General features: G+C 34.2%; 1 protein-coding gene across 12 annotated transcripts in view; it reads right to left on the minus strand.

Moving 5' to 3' along the window:
- SGCZ (sarcoglycan zeta) overlaps positions 1-13232 on the minus strand; it is a 444851-nt gene that overhangs the window by 259812 nt on the left and 171807 nt on the right. For 3 of the 12 annotated variants that reach the window (XM_072037146.1, XM_072037147.1, XM_072037148.1), the window contains one exon: positions 4951-5001. The exons of 7 other annotated variants lie outside the window; for them this stretch is intronic. In XM_072037146.1, the coding sequence (XP_071893247.1) occupies positions 4951-4959 (9 nt within the window). In that variant the 5' untranslated portion in view covers positions 4960-5001. Of the gene's footprint in view, positions 1-4950; positions 5002-12644; positions 12694-13232 lie in introns of all 12 variants that reach the window. 2 more of the 12 variants (XM_072037145.1, XM_072037144.1) reach the window with 1 other exon arrangement.

Genomic DNA, 13232 nt, shown 5'->3' on the forward strand with positions numbered 1-13232 from the left:
CTTGAACCATAGTAATGTTGCTTAAAAGTAACTGTAAGATCTACTTTATCCTGCAGGAGGAATCTTAAAGGTTCTTTGCCCTACACAATTACAGAAACAATATAACAGCAGATGACACCACATGTGGGTTCTAAGAAAATATAACAAACAAGTCAGCGCTAGAATTTTCACTAGAATGCAAGCAAACACAGATTAACAGATCATTGAAACACATTTTTGAAAGAAACAGGAAAAATTAGGGGGGAAAAAGGCATGTAAAGGACTTTCATTTTATTGGTTTCCTGTCTTCTATCTAATCTCAGTATAGAGAACTGAAATCCTAGCAGAGGAGATTTTGTCCTCTGAAAAAAAAAAATAATTAGAAAATGTTATGGATATCCATTTCTTCAAGTGTACTCTGTTAGCAGCCAATAGTCTCAGATGGCATATGTTGACATCGTCATCATAATGTGACTGTACTAGACTACAGATAAATCTAAAACATCTGCTAGCATTCTCACTGTGGCACCAAATAGCTCGGAACATACCGAACTGCATAACTGTTCTGCACTTTGGTAAGCTTGTATTTAGTGCTAGCATAACTAGGTCTCTCTTTATGAATTAAATGACTTGAAAGAAAGGACAATTCTGCACACATTGTAGCAATGTGCTGTAACCAGCCTTCCTCCTTACTTTATCTTTAAATATACAATTAAAGCAAATTAATTTCATTGATTTTTTTTTTATTCCCCAATTCCATCCTTTCCACCCAGAGATGGGCAACTTTTCATCAATGTGTTATTCTGTAAAGAAAAGAGGACATTATTTTTGTGTTGTATCATTGTTATATAGAAAAAAAATGTCCAATTTATATTCCATCTAAATGAAACGTGCCTTTTACTCAATACAAAGTATTATTACATTGATATTCACGCCAAATAAAAATGATGCATTTAGATGAAGTAGTCTGCATGCCATCTGCTAGATTATCAGTTGGCAAAAAGATGTCTTCATAAAATACCAGATCTACGGAGTTTTATATGCTGTTTCCTCAGAGATCAGCCATCTTTGAAGTCACACATGTAGATTCCCTTTGTTCTTGTTAGTGTTGGTAAAGAGAGGTAACCACACTGACAATTCCATCTACAAATGAAGGCAGAACTAATTGTCACTTGATATTATGCCACAGTCAAGACTTTTAAATTTCAAGAATTTTTGATAACTGTTCTTAGATTACTGCAGATACTTGACCAGGACACAGGTACCCATTTATTTATTCCTCATTACTGAAAAAAAACATTTTGCATATCTTAACAACACTAACTGCATTAAAATTTGAATTAGATTTTGGCTTCTTTCCTGCCTAATTCATTAGACTTTTGGGTTCAGCAGGATGTGAAAGATTATAACAGTATGTGGTAACACCCGGAATACTCAACTCCATTATGTACACAAATAATGAATGCTCCCTGGTAAGCATACAGACACAGATCACTTTCTCAGCAGCATAGAGACAGGTGGCAAGTAAGGACAAATGGCTCCACAAAATAATAATAAATAATAATAATAATAATAATGCATTTTATTGATTTTCTATGTCACATGTATATGGAACTACCAATCTTTAATTAATATAGAAAAGATTAATGTCACTAATAATGTGGCTGCAGCATTCTCTATGCTAAATGATAAATTTTGAGGTGTCTTTTCACTGATTTGTATATCAAGAAGAGTGCAACACAGAAGAAAATTACAGAGAAATTCCTCCTGGTATCCCTGGTCCTGGTGGAAGTTCAGTTGCAGCAGGAGGAAAAGAAAAAACCTGAAAATATGTTTATGCGTTCTGATGAAAAGATAACCCTGTATTCCCTATTGAATTTTGTGGAATTTTGTAGGACTACAGCAGCCTTCTAATTAGATCTTCCCATTCCTAAAGCAATCTCAGAGGAAAGCCTGAAAAATACTGATTGCATTGTAAGTTTGATACATATTCAGGCTGTCATTATTGAGGTTATAACCACACTTCACACTCCTGCCTTTTGATTAGTGACTTCCAAAATAGATCAAGTTAAATTCTACATCACATCTGACTCACTGTTTTAATCTACAATAAACACCTTTCACTAACTGTCTCTTCTTAACCTAATAAACTTTTCAAATGGGTATTATAATTAGAAGATAATTAAATAGCAAAGATGGGAACTTCAAACACACAAGAAAAAAGGTCATGATATTAATAAAAAAAAATCTCAGACTGGGAATACCAGCCAGTTATAGCAAAATGAATACTAACTGATAAACTACACATTACTACTTTCAAACCCTCAATCTGAGAAGTGGCAATGTACATGATTCACACCTTAAATAACGAGGATGCATATAAAAGCCTGCTGTGCACTTTTAGTTTGCAATGTACTGCATGTGACAGCACCCAGTATGCCTCTTTAGAAGTATGATCAGTTGTTTCATTACTGCTTTCATTTGGTTTACTCTTAATAAGATGTTTTCTCATTTTTGCTTTTAAATAAAGACAGTAATTTCTCTCTCTGTATCCCCAATTACTCATAAATTTAGTGCTCATATGCTGAACACTGGAAACAAGCTTCTCAAACAAGCCAGACCTGTAAGTGAAAATGAACAAGTGAGGTTTATTTTCATATGAAAACGAACATCTATAAAGTGAGGTTTATGGAGCAACTTCATCTCATCCATGTATGTAGAACTGCATACGGCTGGGACTGAATGTTCTTTGCCTTTCTCAATGGATCCTTACTCAATTTAGGTTTTTCTGCTGTTTCTTTGTTTTTCAACTTAGCTTTAGGGAAAAATAGGTGGTTTATATAAAATATTTAGGTACACCTTTGGTTTTGAACAATTTAAATTTCTTTTAAGAATTCCAAGTATTACCTGAACATTGTTACCAAGTCTTTGTCACAGCACCTAAATCTTAGAGTACAAGAGCTGACTGAAGAAGGAGGAGGACAAACTAGATAAATACAGATTTTTATAATCCAAGTATTTAAAGAAATAAATTCATACTATTGAGGGTGAAATTTTCAGGGCTTACAGTTTCACTGCACAAATGTATATCATGAGAAGGACTTAAGACACAACCTTGTGGAAATGAGCTCCTAAACAAGCATTTATATGCTTTTATTTAAACATCATATCCATACTTAAGTGTTCACCATTCTGAAGAAAAAGCAGATTTTGTGTTCTTCATTAGTCACTCTTCTCAGCAGATATTTTGTGGATATTTTCATTTGGCATTACCACTTCCCATTCTGAATCATGCTAGAGTAAGATATATTGCAGTTGACTTTGGTGAAGACCAAATCTTGCTGTTTGTATTTTAATCAGGGAAGGCTAAGTACCAGCTGTTGGGTAAATGATATTCAAAATTATCTTCCATCATATTCTGGGCCAAATTTCATCTCTAATGTAAGCAGGCAACAGTCCAGCACCTCCATTGCACTTGTAACTCATCAGAATAGAGAATGAAATTTGGCCTTCAAGGTTCACATTAACAATCCATATTTTCATTATAGACACTAAAAAAATTACAAATTTACCATGGAATCCAATTAAGACAATTTTGACAGCTTTTCCAATTTTGACAGCTTTCTTAGCATGTTCTGCTTTCATTTTCCAGGCACAGGAAATCTGCTTTATGACTGTATAAAATCAGACTCTCCTAAGCATAAAAATGAAGCAAATAAAACAAAAACAAAGTCCAAAAAACAAACAAATAATAAAGAAAAAACACAAAACAAAACCAAAAGTCTTCCAATGTCTCTCATAACCACTACAAAACGTCTGATAAAAGTTATGAACTTTTACATATGAACAGTTAGTACTACAAGCCCCATTTTAATCTTGCAGAAAGACTGACATTTTGTGAAGATCAAGGAAGCAAGACAACCCCTTCATTTTGTGACAAACAGGTTATTTTAGTTATATATTCTCCTCTATATGAAATAAGCATTATCATTATGTTTTCTGCCTCCCCAGTACTTACACAACACATGTATCCTGCTTCCAGTTTGCTTTTCAGAATACAACTATGGATTAAACAAGCCACTGCCCTTCCATCAGCACTGCCAGTACTGATGGAAGCTCCTACATCACTGGCTGGGTGGTGTAGGAGCTCTTACTCTGCCTTCACTAAGATCATAAGACTCTTTAAAGCCTTTTTATGAACAAAACAAGAAAGCAACAGTTAAAACTAAAACAGGCTATATAGCACAGTGGTGGATGACTAAGTACTTTTTGAGTACAAAAGCTGAAGGGAACTCTGGTCTGTTTTTGGAAAGAAGAATCTCTTGAATACTGCACAGACTACTCAGCAACCTCAGACACTCAGATTATGTACAAATCCTACCAATTTAAGCAAACATCTCTAATAGAAGAATAGTTGATATTAACAATCAGGAAACAAATGTTACAATTGACTGTAAACAGCCTTTGAAGAATTATTCCACACCTAAGTCACTGCTCTTTGAAACGCAGTTAAAACAACTTATTCTTTACTTGTATTCTGAACTCTTTTAGATTGAGGTCTTTATTCCCCCAGAGAGCACAGTAATATTCCAAAGTGATCTATCATTTGAGAGACTAGAAGTTTAATCAACTGATTAAAACACTAAAGAAGCTAGGATGGCCACATATATGTTAAAGATTATTGGATCTCTGATAACTGCTCAAATTCAAAAAACCCACTATCATAGGTAACTATTATTTCTCTAAATCCCAGATTAAAATCTACAAAAGAAAAAAAAGCATAGGTAATGAAATCATCACCTGGCAAAGAGCATTGAATATTTATCTGAAAACTCTTAAATTAAATAACAAAAGCAATTCTGAGATGACTGGAACCTAAAATCACCTTTTCCTTGTGTTATGACTAGCAGACCCCAAAACCCATGGATTCTGGAGACGCAAACTAACCGAAAACATCAAAAAGATTTATACCTTTATCATTGTGAGTCCTCATGTTCAGCCCTCATTGAGCCCATCAGTGCCCTATGGATGAAACATCATTGTTTTCAGAAAAAAGAAAATAAAAGTAGAATGCTGAGAATGACTAGAATATACATGTAGTTAGGGCATGGGATTAGATGCTGCAAGCAAATTTTCTGGTCTCTTTTTCTTGTTCCATGTACAGAAGTAACTCCTTTTAAGAAGCGCTCTCTGTTATCAGGTCAGTTTCATTTCGTCTAAAACACAGCGATGCTTAACTCAATCTTGTACAAATATTTGTGGGGCAGACCAGCTGCATGCTAGGATCAAGACATTTTCCATATGGGATGAAACTGTGAAGATTTCAGAAATCCAGTAAAAATGCTGACCACCTGGGAAAGGAAGTCCTTCAGGGGTCAGCTGCTCCACACTAAGCATACGTACCTCTGAGAAGTCTTAATTAGCTTAATTAGTTAAAACCAGATATTATAACATATAGGCATTCATGTCTACAGTACAGGTTTGTACAACTGATCATTCAGTTACTGTCTAAAACATATTACAGAATTGTGCCAAATAATAAATGTCTCTTGAAAGGAGATGGCAGAGTAAGACTGAATTGTATTTAAGTGGTTGACATTACAGAAGAGCATCAGTGAAGTACCTGGTTTTAACCTACTGACATTTATGTCAAACATAAAACTGGAGAACAACAACAACAAAAAAGATTGTAATGTTAAAAACTGACTACAACAACACTAGGGACTTTCAGAAACATGACGGGACAGGCAAGATGAAATCAATCTGGGACCTGGAAAAGTGCCTAAGCTCGTGAAAAAGATGTTCGGCCTCTCTGCGATTGAAAACACAAAGGAATGATGGCACAAGTAGGAAGCATGAAGAGACTACATTTGTCACCCCAGAAGAACACCTGCTAACAGGTGTTCTTACACAAATCTTAGCAGTAAGAAAAGCAAGTTAACAGTCAGTACTTTTATCTTTAGATATCAAATCAGCAAAAGGAGACGGCAGATGCAACAGTATTGTAAGCAGTAAGATATGACATCTGAACTATTGATTACTGGAATGGCTAGCATCTGACAAAAATTAATAATAAAAATTAGCTAAAACCACTCAAAGAGCAGACACCCTTAGTCTGTTAGTTAGGACTTGGATTCACATAGACCATTTATTACATCTAACATAGTAGTCACTGTTTTACTTGCCTATCTTTTCTCCCCAGAATCCTTGCAAAAACATCTGATTCTTTTTTAGGGTAACTGGTGCCTGCTGTAGTCCTAAAACACAGCCATAGCTGGTCAATAAATTTCAACAATTGTCCTATATACAGATATCACTATGGAATATGTTGCTGGGCAAATATGATACTACAAGACACATTCAAAGTATCATATGTCACCGCAGGTCTTTCCTACCATACTTGTGATATGCATGAGAGCACACTGTTATGGACACAAAAGACCATTAAATAACAGCACTAGTTAAAAAGCACATGGAATGGATGTCCTGTGCTGTTGGGTCTCCAAAAACATGTATAATGGGCATATGCTCAACACTGAAATGTTTTTATTTATTTATTGAAAATAAAAAGACTGTATTGCTCCTGTTAAAAAATAAAAATAAATCTCAGTAACAGATAGGAAAACACTGAAGTGATTCCTCACCTCCCACCACTTTGCTTAAACTGTCTACAGCTAGGCTGGTGGAAGAGTCCTTGCTCTACCCTAGAGCCACTTTTTAAAAGTCTCCTCAGGAACTAGGAACATTATCCTGTGATGTAGAAATCAAAGCAAGGGTCAAGTTCCCTGTTTTAGGAGAACTGTGGTTAAAGCTTTTGTGCAAAAGAGATGAGCGATTCCTGCCCACACTAAAACAGGTTCCAAACCTTATAAAAATAGCCCTGAACTCAGACTACAAATAACTTAGAAAACAGGCATTCTTAACCTCTCTTCAGGAAACTAAAAAAATCATACGTACATACACAGACAAAATCATCCAGGTTTCAGAGACAGCAAGCACATCCACCTCTACTAGCACAGCAACATGGAGAAAGGGAATCGTGTAAGTCCTAAAAGTGCTCTACCTACTTTTTCTTTAATCTATGAAATGTAATCTTCGAAATAAGAGTGAAAAATACACTTTTTTTTCAACAAAAATCTTAACTCATATTTGTAAAGGTGACATTGCTTGGCCTTGTGACCATTCATCTCTAACAGCTAATTAAAAGCCTCTAATTTATGTAAATGAATTAATACTAGTGCATGATGTTGAAGAAAATTAAAAGATTCTAAAAAGTAATCACAGCATTTATCTAAGAATCCTCCATTTAACACAGCAGTTCAGTGATGGGGAAAAAAAATAAGAGGAAATTAAAAAACAAGACTCAAGTGTACAATTCTAACTTTCTACTAAGTTCAGGATACACTACTATCAAACATGCCAAAAAACAACCTTCCATTCTTCTTTTGAATATTATGAAGCAAGTGATAAAAAGAAATGTCTGCCTGGGCAGTTTACTGCTGGATATTGCAGCCATTGTCAAAGTATTTGGCAATGATACAACATTTGATAAAGCATTTGACGTTAAAAAAAAGTCATGGTGTTCAACTGCTGTCCCGATTTAGGACAATTCCTGTATTTCTTCTTAAGGATTGTAAAGTGAACTAACTTTACTAACATAGTTTCTTTTTTCATAAGCTGAAAAATATTATTGCCTATTCACAGACAGGCAGAATTCAATAGAACCTGACTGTAGTAATTTAGATGTAATTCCTACCTTCCTTTTCTCATCTGCACAACTGTACTATACTTAATAAAATAGGTCTTGCATTCAAAATGCAGAGCATAAATTAGAGTCCTAGTTCTCACCACCTATTCAGTCTCTTTGCTCAGAAGAAATTGTATTGTAATTTTAGCTACATTACCAGCTAGTTTAACTCAGGATTTGCCAGTTTATCTTCAGATAATTTCATTCTCTCAATTAGAAAGTAGTGCACACACTCTGTGTCAAATTTCTGTACCCTAAAGACATGAAGTATGGCCTGTAATTTTTTATTTTTTATTTTTTTTCCCCAAGGAACTTCAGTCTTTTTTCTTTCTTTTCTTTTCTTTCTTAAAAACCTTGGTTATATCTGCATGTTTCTTAGTCATCTTTTCAAGTATTTTCTCCCCATCTCTATATAAAGAAAACAGAATCAGAGCCATGTTCTTTGGAATACTGCGCAGGGGCTCTAAGAAAAAAATCCTGCTGTCATTAGAGTCATGGGTCACCTCAACAAAAGGAAAAAGGGCACACCACGATGGTCTTTACAGAGCTAATACTTTGTAGATTGAAACCTCCGCTTTTGACTAAATGCAGCTGAAAAAAAAATCTGAACAGTTCTGCACCTACCTGTTTTTGAGATTTTTTCTGAAAACAGATTTACAGGAGAAAATGTGCAGAGGTCTGCAGTCATTTCTGTAGTTCGTTTTTTTTTTTGTTTTTTTTTTTTTGTTTTTTTTTTTAATTTTATTTAATGTTTTCCTGACAAAGTTTGCCTATCATCTTGTACATAACCTTTTCTCAGTCTTAGGTTCAAGATTCATTTATGTGACAAGTACACAGAGTTAGTGAGAACAATTCATTCTAGCTATTTCATCTAACAAACTGAAACAAACAGAAGTTAACTATGTTGAAGAACATTAGATTTAAAACTGATAAAAAACATAAAAGTAGCTAACTATTCTTTAGATTCCATAAAAAGGTTGAAAGGTCTTTTCAATAATAAATTTAAAACTGTCCAGAAAGGTATCTTTAACTGTATGAAAAAGTCACAACAATTCCTTAAGGAATTGTTACACAGATGAGGCTATTAACCTTTCTCTAGAACAACACTGCTGCTGAAAAAAATAAATGTTTTACATTAGTTTTCCAGAAAAAGCATATCTGTCAGCATGGTTGTTGTGACATTGTAAGGATACCTTTGCTAAAATAAGGATTAATAAAACTCTGCAGAATCTAATCCTACATCTCCCCAGGCACACCATCAGTATGGCTTTACTAAACCCAGATAACCTTGATTGCTGTACAAGCTCACTTTCATAGACGTGGCTCCGAAATATGCTATAAGAACTAATTCATAAGTGGACAAGTCAAGCCAAGATTTCACTAATGATTTTCGAAAGTCTCAGTGTCTGATGTATTTGTTTGCTATTCTTCTGTATTCTGGTTGCTCATTTTTACTAAAAAGTAATTAACTAAATACAATATAATAGTTTCCATCCTATTAAGTTATTTTCATGGGAATTTAAATAAATTAGCTATAATTAAAACTAATGAAATCTCTAAGAGCACTAGCACTGGGTTCAACTGCAGAAATTACTCTACTGCCTCTGACTCCTATTTACTATAGTATCAGAATACACTCAAGTAATCCTTCATACACAAACACTCCAATTAGAATCAATATCTAAAACTTCATTTTTTTTCTCACCTTTCATTGTTCTCATATAGTGTTAGAACAACAAGAAAATCAAACCAAAGTACAAATTAGGGAGACAAAATGTATTGTGATATTAATTATCAGAGAAAAATGAAAATAGATTTAAGGAAATATTACTAACCTTAGGTTCTTATAGAGACTGGAAAACAGTCAATAGTTATTTTTGTAACACTTGTATATAAGTTCTGATCTACTTACAATAAACATGGAAACATTTAAAGCTTTGGGTTAAGCAAAAATCGGAAGATGACTAGTATTTTAGACAAATTCAAGTCATTAAAAGGACAAAAGAGCAAGTCAACAAAATAAAGGCGAAGTGTGGTGGGCTTACCCTTCTGGGCAGCTAAACTCCACCGCAACTGCTCTCTCCCTCCCCTTCTTCAAAGGAAGAAGGGGAAAAATCTGAGTACAGTGAAAAAGTGATCAAGGGTTGTGACAAGGACAGGGAGATCACTCACCAATTACTGTCACTGGCAAAAATATACTTAGCATAGGGCGATTAATGTAATTTTTTGCTTACTGCTAACAGCCTAGAACAGTGAGAAACTTAAACTAAAAACACCTTTTCCCCCATCTCTTCCACGTCCTTCCCCTGAGCAGCACAGGGGAACAGGGAATGGGGGCTGCAGAGTCCACTTGAGTTCGCTCTGATATGACATGGGGCAGCTGCTGCTGAGCTCTGCCCCCTGCTACCAAAAGTTGTGCATTGAGTTTCAACTATAATAAACTAAGAAACATCCAACAACCCATCCTCTGAATATTACTGGAAATTCATAAAGATGGTCTTGCTATAGAGCTGTGGCTTATGTTCCAGCCAACAAACCAGTCTAACAGAACAGCAAGAAGACTATCTCACGTTGTGGCCCTCAGATCTGAATCGCAGTATCTTATCCATTTTCAGAACACCAACATGGAAACATAAAGACAAAGCATCTTTAATACAGGGATAATCAAGGACTCCTAGCTATTAGTAAGTTACATTACTAGTAACAATCCCACACACTTTAAAAAGTCCTAAGTAACTAAAATGAACAACAGCAAAATCTAACAACACAACACATAATTTAAAAGAAAACAGTGCCTGGGCATGATCAATACCCAACAAAATGCATCACTGTCCAACAAAAGAGCAGCAAGAGAGACGACAAATCTCCTATCTCATATTATAATAGATCAAATAAACCAGTAAATGAAATATTGCTTAAATCATCATTATTGTCTACATGACAATTGTGATGATCATGTCTTTGCCTGAATTATACTGACTGAAGTCACATTATGTGGTAAGTCTTATGGAATGGATAGGATAGACGGAAACACTTCTTTTAATTCCCCCAGTCATCAACAGATTAAACAATCGTTTATCTATATAGTACACCCACAAAAATCAGTAGAAAACTCTTGCACAACAGCACTTTAGTTAATGATGTTGAAAAATGCAGCTTTACATCTCGCTTCTGCTGCGTTTTCAAAAGTTCCATGCTTCCCAAACTAAAGCCTAATCCATCTAACAAATAGTACAGAAATACTGTGTTAGGAAATAAATGGTCAAATGCTTCTAAAAACAATGAATTGGAAAAAATAATCACTAGGACCAAACTGTTTTTAAATAAAGCTAGTATATGGCTCGTGTAATTAATATTTAATTTCCAAGTTGATTTGCAAATGCATTGATTAGGACATCAATTTGAAAAGCTACACCTTAAAACACTGGGTAAAACTCTATCAGTTCTTAGACAAAACACTTAGTTACCATACCACATAGAATGCTCTGCCTTCCAAGACACTTAAGCTAGAACTGCCTACTTGCTATTTAAGAAGTATCCAAGACCAAAGCGGTTCTCCTTCAGGTTAAGCATTATGTTTTATTAAATAAAATAACCTCCAATGTTTCTAAAATGCATTACCTTGAAACTGGAACCTATGAATGACATCAAAGTTGCAGGAAATACAATGTTAAAATTGAAGAAATCTTTGCAAATATATATATGCATATATATATATATATATATATTTGTGTGCATGTGTATACATTTTTGCACCTATGCATGTTTGTGCAGTTACATATATATACATTTATAGACATTCAAAGCCAGTACAGGATTCTGTTAAATAATGAGCGATAATTCCGTGGTATTTTCCCCCATTTTCCATACACGTAATCCTGCTGCAGCACAGGGCAGGCACACAGACTTTCAGGGCAGATAAAGTTCCCTAAGGTAGGACAGTTCATCTGTCATTAACTTCCATAAGTTTTACTTAAAAGCGATTTGTTTATATTGACACATTCCCTAGAAATTCTATGGGTCTCAACCACTCTAATATGCACTAAATGATCCTTTTAATCCAAATAGTTCATAAATAGTACACAAACATAATAAGTAAATATCTTCTATTCAATCTAGAAGTACACAAAAATAGCATAAGTGGGAAGCAACTTCAGTGGAGCATAAATTTTGTTATATTTCCATCATTTATAAGAGCGTATCTGTATGAATCTGAAGAAAGTAAAATGATGAACTTTATTTTTATTTATTTATTTATTTTTGAACATATAATGTTCATAGACTCACGGAAGAAAAAGCTTCAGCTACCCATTTTTATTTCTGAAAATTCTCTCTTCAAAAAGTTGAATAGTTTCACAGATTTCAATACACGATTCAGTGTAATTTTGCCTATATTATGACTTCAGAAATTAACAGCCCCACTCTGCAACAGTTAGTTACTGAGTTAGTTATGTAAGTTCAGTAGTATTCAACACCTAGAACAGTACCTAAAAAGTAAAAATTTTACGTCTCAAGACATTGATTGTCTTAAGCTAAATAAAGGTCTTTTTTGACTCTCTCCATAACATAAGACATCGTTCCCCAGAAATTATTCTTGCAGTACATTAGTCACCACAACTGCAAAGTTCCTAAGATATCCATACAGGCTTAAATTTATGCAGAGTTTATGGAGCCCTACACACAAATACAGCTTTCAGACACTCAAAACTACAACTGGTGTAAATCCATTGATATCCAAGATTTAGGTAGCCTGATACAAAGACAACAGAAATCATTGTAGTTGAACATTGATCCCCTATGTTCCAATTCATAGATTTTCTATATTGAAATTACTCTGAAAATACAATCTAACTTAAAATATCACTGACTGCATTTTACATACATCAAAGCAATTAGACTTAATTAAATGCTCACTTACTCTCCATAGTGATCTATACTTCTTTGGTCTGTCTTTAGCCAAAGACTCCCTAAATAATAAAGAAAAACATTTATTATAATTAAATTAGGCTTCAGTATATCTAATTCCATAAACAAAAGAAAAACACTTATGGAAGAACTCCCATTTCACCAGAGTAACTAGAATATACAGAGGCTGCTGAAGTAGCTTGTACCAAACCACGATAGAAATGCTCAGTCAGGCTTCCATTACCTAAAAAGAATTAAATGGCATAAAATACTTCATTTCCTTTCAAGTTTTTAAGTCCAATTGTTATATTTTTTCTCAGCTTCACATTAAAATAGAACTAAAAACTCATTAGCAGAATGGAAGTGACTTCAATTAGCCTTCTTTGTGATATGTTATAAATTGTGAAACTAAAGTTTATAAGAGTTCTTTTTATCAGTATATTTGCATTCAATCAGAAGCAAATAGCTCAGATATTCAATATTTCTAGTGCATTTTCTCCAAATTAGTTCTGTAGAAAATAAGCTTTACAATACAGGTGGACAGCCCAAATTTAAGCCAATATTTTCCTAAAATTCACCTGTTTGAGCACTAATATGAAAT

Source organism: Anas platyrhynchos, chromosome 4 (genome assembly GCF_047663525.1).
Source record: "Anas platyrhynchos isolate ZD024472 breed Pekin duck chromosome 4, IASCAAS_PekinDuck_T2T, whole genome shotgun sequence".
NCBI classification, from domain to species: domain Eukaryota; kingdom Metazoa; phylum Chordata; class Aves; order Anseriformes; family Anatidae; genus Anas; species Anas platyrhynchos.